The following is a 15571-nucleotide window of genomic DNA, read 5'->3' on the forward strand; positions in this document are numbered from 1 at the left end:
TATGTTTTATGACAGACACTTCTATGTTTACCAGTGTACTTTACAGGGCTAACAAACGGTTTTGTACTTTATTGCGATAACACCACACATTATCTTAGTGTGTGTTTTCCCCCTTCTAGAATATTTACGACTGTCAAAGGGGAAACTAAACGTACACAGTGCTGGTTGTTCTTGTCAATGCAAAACAGACACCGCTTGAATACATTAGAAGGAAATATCTAGCTGTTTAAATTAGCTTGAGGCCTACTTACCGGTAGTAGTATTTTTGAGTTGTCTTGACTAATTCTCGTAAACAGCTCCAAAGCCTCCAACGAGCTTCAGAAGTTTGCATTGATTGATAGTTTTATTAATTAGGGGTTAAAGGTAAACTGAGCTAAATAACTTTGCATGAGGGGTACCGCAGATATTGCGATGAGCAAGATTCAAAGACTTCACAAGATTCAAAGAGTATCTGTGCATGTGCACGGGTTCACTTCACGCTCTTACAACGTGGTAGCCATGGGACCAAAACAGCAGAGAAGTTTAGCCTCACGCTCCAATGCTCTTAGTCGTTGCGGAAATTGACCCACTATGCTGTTTACTTTGAGCATCTATGTCAAACCTTGACTCTATCTTTAACACAAAATCAAGAATAGAGTAATAACGCATCATTAAAAAAAACATATTTCCAATGTGGTCCTAGTCTGTTTAGGCATGTTTGTTTGTGTATATATGTGTGTGTGTGTTAAATACAAAAGTGTCGGTGTAGTTCTGAAGTACTATCAGTAGCTGAGTTGAGTATTTATTTACTACTGGCATGAACAGCCTACTTACACCCCACCGTCACACTTATAATTAGTCATGTGGTCGGTGGAGTGTGTGTGTGTGTGTGTTGAGGTGACAGTTTGGCGGTTGGTTGGGGGTATGAGAGGGGCAGGCTTGGTCTATTCAGAGGGGATTGGTCCTTTGTATTGGCAAGGGGCCCTGGCTTGGCCTGCTGGAGAGTGGTCTGCCTTATTCAAAGAGACACAGATAGGAGAGAGAAAGGGTGAGAGAAAGAGAGAGGGAGAGAGAAGGGGAGAGAGAGAGGTCATGTACTTTAGGTCATGTACTTTAGTATAGTTTGCTCTCCATTTAATGTTTTCCTTTGGAATGAGTCAAACATTTGTGACGCAGTTATTTCTTGTGTAAACTGATGGAGGTGTGTATGTGTGCAGATGAGTTGAGGAGTATGTGTGCAAATGTAAATAAATGAGATGAGGAGTGTGGTTGATTAAGAATGTTGTAATGACTTCCCCCCCATCATGCCTTCTTGATCTAATAACAATCATGTGTCACTATTTAAACCTACATTTCCCACAGGTCTAGGATCAGTTAGTCCTCCTCAAATCCTAACCTTCACTTCATTAGGCGGTAAAACTCCAAATTGACCTTAGGTCAGTTGAGCCTGACCTGAGCAGCAACAAGCTCTCAGTCTTAAGTCAGAATTAGACGTTCATCCATGTTTCTCAAACATCAAATTTCAAAGTTGTTCCAAACGTTACATTTCGAAGTGTTTAAGGTTAAGTTCTTAAGGTTAGGGTTAAGTTTAGGCATTCATTCCAAAATGTTAAGGTTAGGCATGAACTCTGAATGGTTAAGGTAAGGGTTAAGGTTTGGGATAGGCTTAAAACAAAAATCTCAAAAACAACTTTCTATCACTGGATTCGAACAAGCAACCTTTCGCACTTGAAGTGAACAGCGTTCACCGTTGACCCTAGTGGCCGGGTTTCCACATCATCCCGAAGTACTCAGACATTGATCGACATCTAATACTGACTTGTATCACAGGTGACCTGGCTGCTGAACACATAGACTAACAGTATGAGTGAGGAGATGGTTATAGCCTACTGGTATGAATGCTGAAAATGTCAGTATTTAATAACTGACTATTTTAAAATAAACCCCGTCTTAATTTAAGTCACTTTTAGACTGATTGAAAATGCTACATGTAATAACTGAATTAGCCTATAGCTATATTATAGCGTTACATAATGTGTGTTCTTTGGCAAAAACAACTGAAAGGCACTCTTCATTTGCAAAAATTAGTTTATTAAAATGATCCATGGCATGACCAGGGGCATGACTCCTACCGCACATTTTAGCATGCGGTCTCCACCTCTTCTCCAAAACAAATGTTGATGTCTTTGTACAGCTGCTATTTGGGCCCTAAAACACACTCGACTTCATAATGTTCACTTCTTTACTTTCGAGCTCAACACCACGCATTGTGTGTGTGTGTTGTGTGTGTGTGCTTGCGTGCGCACGGCCAGCCCCCAGCTTTGCCTCGCAGTCATGTGTGGATTTCTAATTTGCTGACGAACGACTCTGTTCTCCCCTCTTCACTTGCATGAGCAGACGAAACACACGCTCGCTCTCTCTCTCTCACACACACAGTATGCATTGGGGACGGGGAAGATCTCAAATAACCGCTGAGGACTATGATTTTTGACCGGACTTGGTTCGATTTCTCTCTGTAAACCTCGGTGTTTGATTCTGGGTGAGGATTACAATGGAGCATTTTAAAGTAATTTAAACAGGAGCGGTTGTTCCAAAGACGTGACTATCTGTGCCTCCCAATTCGTAGATCGTCAGGTAGCCTAAGGAGAGAAAACAGAGCTTGGAATCCTTGTCGGGAATCTGACATTCTTTTGCTGTTACAATGTGTTGTTGGTGGGATCATTGTGGGATGGTTGATTCGAATAGACGAGTTCATCTTTTACTGACCAATTCAATAGGCTCCATATCGCTGGAAGCCTGGCCATGTAACGTGCTTAGCTTACGTAGGCTATCAATCACAGTCGTAGGCTACATTTGTCAAAATACCCAAAAATCTAATCTACTTTTATTAAAAACGAATTGCCTATGATTGTATAATTTTACACTATATTGTAGACTATTTACTATAGGGGTAATGTAGATAGGTTAGGCTACAGACAGTTGGCTAGGGCTATAGCGATGGTTACGGCCTTTCGTTCTCTATATTGTAGACTATTTACTATAGGGGTAATGTAGATAGGTTAGGCTACAGACAGTTGGCTAGGGCTATAGCGATGGTTACGGCCTTTCGTTCTCCCAAAGTCGTCGCCCCCCCCCTCCCCCCCCCCCCCGTTATTTTCTAACATTATAGAACCGTCCTTTGAAGCATCTGCTTTTGCACAAGGTCGCAGTAGGCTATGCTCGGCTCCCACGGTTGGCTTTGAACTTTTAAACTATAGGTTAGCGCTACAGTCAACGTTTAACAGTTAAATGCTGTAGCATATTCTTTGTTAAAATGTAGCCTTGCTTACACCAAGATACGCAATGAATACTTCTGTGCGCCTGTCATGTTAGCCAACTGGTTGTCTTTTCCACGTAGCGACAACCATTTACAAATTAATACTGTTATAGCCTAGGCTACTGAACTAGCATCATGAAGCGGAGCCCTGTACTTAGATGGAACATTGACATAGGCTACCTGTAAGGTTTTGCTGTGAACTATTACATTGTAGTAATTTAGCAGACGCTCTTATCCAGAGCGACTTACAGTTAGTGAGTGCATACATTTTCCTACTGGCCCCCCGTGGGACACGAACCCACAACCCTGGCGTTGCAAGCGCCATGCTCTACCAACTGAGCTACACGGGGCATAGCATCAATGACATGACTTCGCTGCACTCACCTGTGCGCGTGGGTCTTCTTGTAGTCAGGAGAAATACATTTATATTGGAGAGAGTTATTGGAAAATGGTGATGTTCTCGCGGGGATGTGATAGACAGTTCTGCTAATTAGCTGGCCCCAAACAGAGCGCCCTGTTGTCAAGGCAACCCAACTCAATTAAATTACATCGACTGTCTGTCAGCTGCTGTAACATAATTTATTTTCCCGCGTAGAAGATACTCGTCGGATTGCTCTTCCAACAGTTCCAAGTTGGAAACAGTTGTCCTCATCACATCTCATGTGCCATACCAGTCTATGGTTAATAAGTTAGAGTGAGTAAGCTATTTTGTTTATTTTTTTTCACTTCTAAAAGTGAATAAGAGTGCAATAGGCATAGGCTCCAATCTGTGAGAATGCTACTTGAATAATGACATTGAAATTGTAGTGTAGTGTAGGCCTATCTGTTTATCAATGTTCTTACGTGGGACATGTCATCCCCCAAAAGAGTCAACGTTCCCGCAGCGCCTAGCCTACTTCAATACAGAATGCGCGTGTTGTGTTGGTGTGCAGCTCAACCACTTTCTTTTGATACAATTTCAAGTGAACACGGTATGGAGTTAAACCATTGGAACCGCAAGACGAATGCGTTTGCTTGCGTCTCTCATAGAGCCTATTTTTAGGAAGAAGAAACCAGCTCGCACCCGTCTGTAATTAAAGGGAGCACAGGGTCCAATCTGGGTGCTGGGTGTTTACCATGGCGTGTAACTGTAAAACAGGTCCTGGTTTCATCCGCCTCTGGTGGAGCATGACTAGTTTTATAACAGGGGGAATGAGTGTTTTCTTTTATCAGAGACTGCTGTGGTAAAACAAATCCCCGGATACAGGCGGATTAAGCCATATAAACATGACTGTTACCTCAATTATATATACAGAGGGGGAGAGAAGGAGAGAGGGAAAGGGAGAGAGATTGAGAAAGAGAGGGACAGATAGTATAGGGAATTTGAGAAAGGGAGAACGAAAGGAGGGGAGAAGGATAGATGGGGAATAGATAGAGAAAGGGAAAAAGAGTGTGAGGGAAAAGAGAGAATGCGAGTGGGGAGAGAGAGTCACTCACTTGAAGGACAGTGTTTAGTGACAGCTGTGGGTAAATCAATCATAGAGACGCATGATTTGGAAGTTTGTCCTCTTATTTGAAGGTTAGGGCTACAATGGCCTGGTTATGTGAAGGTTGCAGTTTAGTTATATGATGGTTACGATCTGTTTGTGTGTGTCATAGTGAAAGGCATCTGCAGTACTTGACTGCATGGTGTCTGTTTCCCACAGACCTCACTGCCTGAAATACTCAACATACCTCCACTGACAGAGACAGAGAGAGAAAGACCAAGATATGGGGTTGGGCAACAGAGAATGGGGAACAGAGAGAGGTCATGGACTTAAGTATAGTTTTCAGTATAGGACGGTAGTGTATAAAGTATGTCAGTGTGAGTGTGTGGGAGAAATGTGGAGTATTTAGAAGAGTCAGGTTGCATGAGGTATGTGTGTAACGTTGTGTTCTCCAGCTAGTTTTGTGCTGTTATGATAGAATGATAATGACAATGATTATAACAATAGTAACACACAAATATTTTTCAAGTCTCTCTCTCTTTCTTTCTCCCTCTCCTTTACCTGACTGTCTAACACTGACCCCCTCTCTCTCTGTCCTCCAGGAGTCTAGGTGGTGGTGGTGTCCATGGGTCCCGTCATGCCCCCCAGTAAGAAGCCTGAGGTGTCTGGCATCAGTGTAGCCAGCGCCAGCCTGTCCCACCTCTACCAGACCGGCTCGCTGTCCCGTGCCCTGCAGGAGGCTGAGGAACTCGACCTGGTCCTCCCCGTCCACCTGGCCCTCCCCTTGGCGCCCCTCCCCGGTGGGGCCGCCAAACCCGAGAAAGGCACCGCCACTCCGGGTATGGAGGACGAAGAGTTGACCAACCTCAACTGGCTCCACGAGAGCAAGAACCTGCTCAACAGCTTCGGAGACCCTGTGCTGCGCAGCGTCAGCCCCGTGGGCGGCGAGGGGGGCGGGGGCGGTACCCGCGGCGACGGGGACCATGACGACACCCCACCGTCGCCGTCGATGGTGGGTGGGGACCTTCCATACGACGCCCAGCGTAACCCTAACTGTAAGCCGCCCTATTCATTCAGCTGTCTGATTTTCATGGCGATTGAGGACGCTCCGTCCAAGAGGCTGCCCGTGAAGGAGATATACAACTGGATCCTGGAACACTTCCCCTACTTCGCCAACGCTCCCACGGGCTGGAAGAACTCTGTCAGGCACAACCTGTCCCTCAATAAGTGCTTCAAGAAGGTAGACAAGGACAGGAGCCAGGTAAGAAGTAGGAGGAAGAGGAGCACACACAGAAATGAATGTAGCACGCAAGCACACACGTGCACAGATGCATACATACACATTCAAATGAATCATGCACATACACTACCGTTCAAAAGTTTGGGGTCACTTAGAAATGTTATTTTTTTCGAAAGAAAAGCAATTTTTTTGTCCATTAAAATAACATCAAATTGATCACAAATACAGTGTAGACATTGTTAATGTTGTAAATGGCTGTTGTAGCTGGAAACGTCTGATTGTTAATGGAATATCTACATAGGCGTACAGAGGCCCATTATCAGCAACCATCAGTCCTGTGTTCCAATGGCACGTTGTGTTTGCTAATCCAAGTTTATCATTTTAAAAGGCTAATTGATCATAAGAAAACCCTTTTGCAATTATGTTAGCACAGCTGTTTGCGCTGTTCTGTGAAGGGAGTAGGACACAGCATTGTACGAGATCTTCAGTTTCTTGGCAATTTCTCACATGGAATAGCCTTCATTTCTCAGAACAAGAATAGACTGACGAGTTTCAGAAGAAAGTTCTTTGTTTCTGGCAATTTTGAACCTGTAATCGAACCCACAATTGCTGATGCTCCAGATACTCAACTAGTCTCAAGAAGGCCAGTTTTATTGCTTCTTTAATCAGCACAACAGTTTTCAGCTGTGCTAACATAATTGCAAAATAGTTTTCTAATGATCAATTAGCCTTTTAAAATGATAAACTTGGATTAGCATACACAACGTGCCATTGGAACACAGGACTGATGGTTGCTGATAATGGGCCTCTGTACGCCTATGTAGATATTCCATAAAAAATCAGCCGTTTCCAGCTACAATAGCCATTTACAACATTAACAATGTCTACACTGTATTTCTGATCAATTTGATGTTATTTTAATGGACTTAAAAATGGCTTTTCTTTCGAAAACAAGGACATTTCTAAGTGACCCCAAACTTTTGAACGGTAGTGTATATAGTTAGAGGTTGACACGGGAACAGGACTCCGGCAGGCCTTGCGGATCCCACGGGATTCTGACAGGAATGGGAGTCAAGTTCTAGAGTCAAGTTCTGGACAGGACGGGACAGTATCAACAGTCCACAGGAAGGCAGTACAGGAATAGTTATTTTAAAAAATGTATGGAAGGAAATATGTAATGTGTGGAGCGTTTCATTTAAAAAAATGTCTGGGCTTAATTTAGTAAAAAAAGAAAGATAAGGGTAATTTCCCCCCTCCCTTCCCCAGCTCACTCTTGCGCCTCGCTCCAGTTGTAGTTGTAGTCACTATAGGCTACCTCAGATGCCAATCTACTTCAGTAGGCTAAATGATGAATCCTTCAATAGAGCAATTGCAACGTCTTGTTGCAGCCAAGGAAGGACCCATCACTAACATTAACATTAGAGCCAACAAAAGAGTGATGTTTTAGCTAAATTTGATGGAGTTGTCTTTAACATTGAAGGAACCGAGTACACGGCTTGCAAAAAATGCTGCGTTTTATTTAATCAAATAGGCTACCAACCAGAGAGCGGGACAAGCGGGACAAGCGACCTGAAGTGGCATAGCTGCTTTTCACCCAACAACTGTACCATCGAGCCCAATTGTTTGCGTATTTAACTAAACCCGTGCCATCTGAGGGGAAGAGTGAAATAAAAATAGATTGAATTATGCAGTACTGCTGCTCAGGAAAAAATATGTAGACTACCGGTCAAAAGTTTTAGAACACCTACTCATTCAAGGGTTTTTCTTTATTTTTACTATTTTCTACATTGTAGAATAATAGTGAAGACATCAAAACTATGAAATAACACATATGGAATCATGTAGTAACCAAAAAAGTGTTAACCAATCAAAATATATGTTATATTTGAGATTCTTCAAATAGCCACCCTTTGCCTTGATGACAGCATTGCACACTCTTGGCATTCTCTCAACCAGCTTCACCTGGAATGCTTTTCCAACAGTCTTGAAGGAGTTTCCACATATGCTGAGCACTTGTTGGCTGCTTTTCCTTCACTCTGCGGTCCGACTCATCCCAAACCATCTCAATTTGGTTGAGGTCGGGGGATTGTGGAGGCCAGGTCATCTGATGCAGTACTCCATCACTCTCCTTCTTGGTAAAATAGACCTTACACAACCTGGAGGTGTGTTGGGTCATTGTCCTGTTGAAAAACAAATGATAGTCCCACTAAGCCCAAACCAGATGGGATGGCGTATCGCTGCAGAATGCTGTGGTAGCCATGCTGGTTAAGTGTGCCTTGAATTCTAAATAGATCACAGACAGTGTCACCAGCAAAGCACCCCCACACCATAACTCCTCCTCCTCCATGCTTTACGGTGGGAAATACACATGTGGAGATCATCCGTTCACCCACACCGCGTCTCACAAAGACACGGCGGTTGGAACCAAAAGTCTCCAATTTGGACTCCAAACCAAAGGACACATTTCCACCGGTCTAATGTCCATTGTTCGTGTTTCTTGGCCCAAGCAAGTCTCTTCTTCTTATCGGTGTCCTTTAGTAGTGGTTTCTTTGCAGCAATTCGACCATGAAGGCCTGATTCACACAGTCTCCTCTGAACAGTTTATTTTTTATTTTATTTAATTTTTTACCTTTATTTAACCAGGTAAGCCAGTTGAGAACACGTTTTCATTTACAACTGCGACCTGGCCAAGATAAAGCAAAGCAGTGCGATTAAAAACAACAACACAGAGTTACATATGGGCTAAACACTGTTGTTGCGATGTGTCTGTTACTCTGTGAAGCATTTATTTGCGCTGCAATTTCTGAGGCTGGTAACTCTAATTAACTTATCCTCTGCAGAAGAGGGAACTCTGGGTCTTCCTTTCCTGTGGCGGTCCTTATGAGAGCCAGTTTCATCATAGCACTTGATGGTTTTTGCGACTGCACTTGAATAAACTTTCAAAGTTCTTGAAATGTTCCGTATTGACTGACCTTCATTTCTTAAAGTAATGATGGACTGTCGTTTCTCTTTGCTTATTTGAGCTTTTCTTGCATAATATGGACTTGGTCTTTTACCAAATAGGGCTATCTTCTGTAAACCCCCCCTACCTTGTCACAACACAACTGATTGGCTCAAACGCATTAAGAAGGAAAGAAATTCCACAAATTAACTTTTAAGAAGGCACACCTGTTAATTGAAATGCATTCCAGGTGACTACCTCATGAAGCTGGTTGAGAGAATGCCAAGAGTGTGCAAAGCTGTCATCAAGGCAAAGGTGGCTATTTGAAGAATCTCAAATATAACATATATTTTGATTTGTTTAACACTTTTTTGGTTACTACATGATTCCATATGTGTTATTTCATAGTTTTGATGACTTCACTATTATTCTGCAATGTAGAAAATAGTAAAAATAAAGAAAACCCCTTGAATGAGTAGGTGTTCTACAACTTTTGACCGGTAGTGTATATATATTTTTAATGTTGTTAATGTGTTGTAAATGTTCATACAGTATGTGCGCAGTGCTCAGCTGTAGGCTACAGCTTTATTCCGGTGCTGTACTGAGCAGACCATCCTGCTGGGGTCTAGGTCCTCATCCTCCTGCTGGGGTCTAGGTCCTCATCCTCCTGCTGGGGTCTAGGTCCTCATCCTCCTGCTGGGGTCTAGGTCCTCATCCTCCTGCTGGGGTCTAGGTCCTCATCCTCCTGCTGGGGTCTAGGTCCTCATCCTCCTGCTGGGGTCTAGGTCCTCATCCTCCTGCTGGGGTCTAGGTCCTCATCCTCCTGCTGGGGTCTAGGTCCTCATCCTCCTGCTGGGGTCTAGGTCCTCATCCTCCTGCTGGGGTCTAGGTCCTCATCCTCCAGCTACATTTAGGTCTTTTAGAATACGCTCTTATCCAGAGCGTCTTGGTCTACAGTCAGTGCATTTAACTAAGATAGGTAAGACAACCGCATATCACAGTCGCATTTTGCATTACTGAAATAATCATTTTCAATAATTCCGAAACAAATACAATAATCTACACATTTCTGCGTGCAAAAATGAGCACGGGACGGGAAGGGAGTGATTTTTATCGGAAAGGGACAGGAAAGTTCCATTGTTATAGAACTGTTGCGGGATCAGGACAGTACAGGAAAATAATTGACAGGACAAGACAGGACAGGAATGAATTTTCACTCCCATGTCAACCTCTAATACGCACCTGCATGCGTATACACACACACACACACACACACACACACACACACACACACACACACACACACACACACACACACACAGATGCACACACACACTTGCCATAGTCAAGTACAGACAAAACCCTATCCTGTTATCGCTGTGATATGCCTGTTTTTTAAATGTCATTGATGTTTTGTTTGAATTGTAAATTCCTGCACTGCAGCTAAACCTTTCAGATTACTGTTTGATAAATTCATTGCTATTCACTTGTAGAGAGTAAAGTCCCATTTATGTGTGTTTCTCTTTGTTCTTCAAGAGAGAAAATCTGGTACATTGAAAACAAAGGAAACATTCTGTATGATGTAATCCTGCTCTGTGTGCGTACATGCATGTGTGTGAACAGTGGCTGACGCATTAAGATAATATACTTCTGGGAAGTATCAGATTTTCTTATGCTAATGATAAATTCCACTACTTTTAACAATTTCCACAGAACATTTTAGAAAAACACATTCACTTGAAGAACATTGCAGATGCAAAGTTTGGTAACAGAATGACGGTTTGTGTTGTTGGTGCCGTCATTCTGTTACCAAACTTTGCATTGGTACTGTTCTTCAAATACACGTGGTTTTATAACATTTCCAGTGGAAATTGTTAAAAGTCGTCCATGTGCATAGTGTTTTATCGTTTGTTTAACTTTGCAATCATTCGTTTTTGTTTGAAATACATTTTAAAGTGAACATTCGGAATCTCAGCATCATTCTGTTACCGTGGAATTGCCCCTAATACAGATTATACCATGACGCCACAATCATGTCACTGACTGGGACTGGTTTAATAGATTTACTTTAGTACATTACCAGTATGTGTGTGTGTGTGTGTGTATGTGTGTGTGGAACAGTAAAGCCGTTCCATGTGACTCACAGTTCGCTGCCATTTTCTAAGTGCTGTATACCTGTCTCCATGGCAACAACACTGCCATTGTCATGGAAAGCCAGCAGTTGCTGTAGCAACAGAGAAACTTATGTGACAATGTGTGTGTGTGCAACGCTTGTTCTTTTGTCCAGGCATGTGTTTATAATGTTCATATTATATGAATAATAATGCATGGATGTGTGTGTTTAGATTTCTTTGTGTCTGTGCACTTGTGCGTGCTTGTGTGCATACTAGGCATGCATTCACGCACGCACACAGGTGTAGCATGCATAATACATTCACTTATCGCGCTAGACTGGAAAAATCTGGAAACCACCCCGTCGAAACTGGATGTTGAAACCACCCCGTCTTTTAACTGTCGACCAATCAGTTTCAATGATTTATATCCTGTAAGCTTTTAGCACATATACTGCTTAGCTTTCTCTTTCATCGTTCCAATCTTTGTTAATGAGTTATTAATGATGATAACAGGACTTGTGTGTGTCAACAGGCCACTTTTCAGAGTGGAGTGTTTGTATTGTGTCATTCACAGAGCTATTCCATCCAGACTATTCCATTTGTCTGTTTTAATGAATGGAGGTGTGTGTAAACATGTTCTATGTTTGTGTATGTGTGTGTGTGTGTGTGTGTGTGTGTGTGTGTTAAACTGTTTAATGAATGAGTGAGATGATTGTGTCTGTTTTCATTAGACATTCAATGATAATGCATTAATCTATTACCTACGTTATGGAGAGGAGGACAGGAGAGTAGAGGAGAGGAGGAGGAAGAGGGGAAGAGAAGAGAGGACAGGAGAGGAGGGGAGGGGAGGGGAGAGGAGAGGTGACGAGGAGGAGATGAAGTGAGGAGGAGGAGAGAAGAGGGGACAGGCCAGGAGAGGAGGGGAGATGAGAGGAGAGGTGACGAGGAGGAGATGAAGTGAGGAGGAGGAGAGAAGAGGGGACTGGAGAGGAGAGGAGGAGTGGATTGGATGAAGATGTGAGGTTTTGTCACTGGTTAAAGTGGTAGTGTGATTGAATGTGGTATGTAGAGGTCTTTATGTTGCCTACTGTAAGGGATGTCCTTGAATGGAGTGGTTCAAACTGTGTGTGTGTATTAGCAGGATTCCTGCAGATGCCTGCTGTGTGTGCGTGTTTGTGTGTATGTGTGTGGATGTGGATGTGGCAGTCAAAGTGTCCTTGGTTTCCATGACGCTGTTTATGAACACAATGTTTCAGTTTGACACCTCATGACCGTGTACACACACACACACACACACACACACACACACACTCACACACAGTCCTATATCTATGTGCAAATGCCACTTTAGTGCTCTCTCTCTCTCTCTCTCTCTCTCTCATGGTAAACATTGATTTAAACCTTGATTAATAACACTGTTTTTTCTTGCGTTTCTGTGGTCACCATGGCAACGTGCAGATTTAAACGATTAATAGCACTAAGGGGCAGGGCGCTGAGTGCCAGGCCGTACAGATCAAGCCAGATAAGATTATCAAAACCAAAACAAACATTTCATCTGCATTGAAATAGAACATGCCATTTACAAATAGAAGAGTTGGTCTATATTGACCAGTATTTAGAGGTTACTTTGACAATCTCTGTTTATTTTATTTATTTATTTTTATTTCACCTTTATTTAACCAGGTAAGCCAGTTGAGAACAAGTTCTCATTTACAACTGCGACCTGGCCAAGATAAAGCAAAGCAGTGCGTTAAAAACAACAACACAGAGTTACATATGGGGTAAAACAAAACGTACAGTCAATAACACAATAGAAAATCTATATACAGTGTGTGCAAATGTAGTAAGTTATGGAGGTAAGGCAATAAATAGGTCAATTTAGGATTAACACTGGAATGATAGATGTGCAGAAGATGATGTGCAAATAGAGATACTGGGGTGCAAATGAGCAAAATAAATAACAATATGGGGATGAGGTAGTTGGGTGGGCTAATTACAGATGCTTAAAGTTAGTGAGGGAGATAAGTCTCCAGCTTCAGAGATTTTTGCAGTTCGTTCCAGTCATTAGCAGCAGAGAACTGGAAGGAATGGCGGCCAAAGGAGGTGTTGGCTTTGGGGATGACCAGTGAGATATACCTGCTGGAGCGCATACTACGGGTGGGTGTTGCTATGGTGACCAATGAGCTAAAATAAGGCAGGGTTTTGCCTAGCAGAGATTTATAGATGACCTGGAGCCAGTGGGTTTGGCGACAAATATGTAGTGAGGGCCAGCCAATGAGAGCGTACAGGTCACAATGGTGGGTAGTAAATGGGGCTTTGGTGACAAAACGGATGGCACTGTGATAGACTACATCCAATTTGCTGAGTAGAGTGTTGGAGGCTATTTTGTAAATGACATCGCCGAAGTCAAGGATCGGTAGGATAGTCAGTTTTACGAGGGCATGTTTGGCAGCATGAGTGAAGGAGGCTTTGTTGCGAAATAGGAAGCCGATTCTAGATTTAATTTTGGATTGGAGATGCTTAATGTGAGTCTGGAAGGAGAGTTGACGGTCTAACCAGACACCTAGGTATTTGTAGTTGTCCACATATTCTAAGTCAGACCCGCCGAGAGTAGTGATTCTAGTCGGGCGGGCGCAAGCAACGTTCGATTGAAGAGCATGCATTTAGTTTTACTAGCGTTTAAGAGCAGTTGGAGGCTACGGAAGGAGTGTTGTATGGCATTGAAGCTCGTTTGGAGGTTTGTTAACACAGTGTCCAATGAAGGGCCAGATGTATACAAAATGGTGTCGTCTGCATAGAGGTGGATCTGAGAGTCACCAGCAGCAAGAGCGACATCATTGATATACACAGAGAATAGAGTGAGCCCGAGAATTGAACCCTGTGGCACCCCGATAGAGACTGCCAGAGGTCCAGACAACAGGCCCTCCGATTTGACACATTATTGCTGAATGAGTGCATGTAAATCTCTGTGAGTGTGTGTGTTTGTTTGTGATTGTGTGTGTGTGTGTCATTGAGATTAATGTGTGTAATGCTTGCTAATGGGGCAGGCTTATTACTGTTGTAAAAATGTGTGGCCTTTTAGCTCTGTTAGTCTGTGAGGTTCAGCTGTGTGTGTGTTTGTGTCCTGTTAGCTGTTTGGTTCAGCAGTTTAATTATTTACACAGAGGAACATGGTCGACACAGAGGGATGAGACACCGGGGCAAGAGCATCTGCAATCTCCTCTTTCTCTCTCTCTTTCTCTCTCTCTCTCTCTCTCTCTCTCTCTCTCTCTCTCTCTCTCTCTCTCTCTCTCTCTCTCTCTCTCTCTCTCTCTCTCTCTCTCTCTCTCTCTCTCTCTCTCTCTCTCAATTAATTAATTAATTACATTCAAGGGCTTTATTGGCATGGGAAACACATGTTTAGATTGCCAAAGCAAGTGAAATAAATAATAAACAAAAGTGAAATAAACAATCAAAAATGAACAGTAAACATTACACTCACAAAAGTTCCAAAGGAATAGAGACATTTCAGATGTCATATTATGTATATATACAGTGTTGTAACAATGTGCAAATAGTTAAAGTACTAAAGGGAAAATAAATAAACATAAATATGGGTTGTATTTACAATGGTGTTTGATCTTCACTGGTTGACCTTTTCTTGTGGCAACAGGTCACACATCTTGCTGCAGTGATGGCACACACCTAATAGATATGTGAGTTTATCAAAATTGGATTTGTTTTCGAATTCTTTGTGAGTCTGTGTGATTTGAGGGAAATATGTGTTTCTAACATGGTCATACATGTTAGGAAGTGCAGCTCAGTTTCCACCTCATTTTATGGGCAGTGTGCACATAGCCTGTCTTCTCTTGAGACGGCGGCCTCTCTCAATATGCACACTGTGTCTGTACATAGACGGCGGCCTCTCTCAATAGCAAGGCTATGCACACTGAGTCTGTACATAGACGGCGGCCTCTCTCAATAGCAAGGCTATGCACACTGAGTCTGTACATAGTCAACGCTTTCCTCAATTTTGGGTCAGCCAGGTATTCTGCCACTGTGTACTCTCTGTTTAGGGCCAATTTTGCTCAGTTTTTTGGTAATTCTTTCCAATGTGTCAAGTAACTCTCTTTTTGTTTTCTCATGATTTGTTTGGGTCTAATTGTGTTGCTGTCCTGGGGCTCTGTGGGGTGTGTTTGTGTTTGAACAGAGCCCCAGGACCAGCTTGCTTAGGGGACGCTTCTCTAGGTTAATCGCTCTGTAGGTGATTTCTCTCTCTCTCTCTCTCTCTCTCTCTTCTCTCTCTCTCTCTCTCTCTCTCTCTCTCTCTCTCTCTCTCTCTCTCTCTCTCTCCTCTCTCTCTCTCTCTTAGTGCATATTGGGTGTATTACCTGCAGAAGTCGTTGAGGTTATGCTGATGCTGCTAACAGACTGTACTGTAGCTGTAAACTCTGCTTAATAACACAGCAGCAGGTCAGGGCAGATCCTGTGGTCGCTCTGCCCCTAGTCATCCCCCACCAGGGATCCTCTGCCACT

General features: G+C 42.9%; 1 protein-coding gene across 1 annotated transcript; it reads left to right on the forward strand.

Annotated features, from left to right (window-relative positions):
• Positions 1-2251: 2251 nt before the first annotated feature.
• LOC311118138 (forkhead box protein N3-like) lies at positions 2252-6181 on the forward strand (the record flags this gene model as incomplete). The annotated part of the gene is made up of 2 exons (XM_084193003.1): positions 2252-2518; positions 5364-6181. A coding segment is annotated over exon 2 (795 nt), but the record flags the coding sequence as incomplete, so codon positions are not given.
• Between the last annotated feature and the right edge of the window lie 9390 nt (positions 6182-15571).

This window comes from Coregonus lavaretus (assembly GCF_964263955.1).
Source record: "Coregonus lavaretus genome assembly, contig: HAP1_SCAFFOLD_7592, whole genome shotgun sequence".
In the NCBI taxonomy this organism is placed as follows: domain Eukaryota; kingdom Metazoa; phylum Chordata; class Actinopteri; order Salmoniformes; family Salmonidae; genus Coregonus; species Coregonus lavaretus.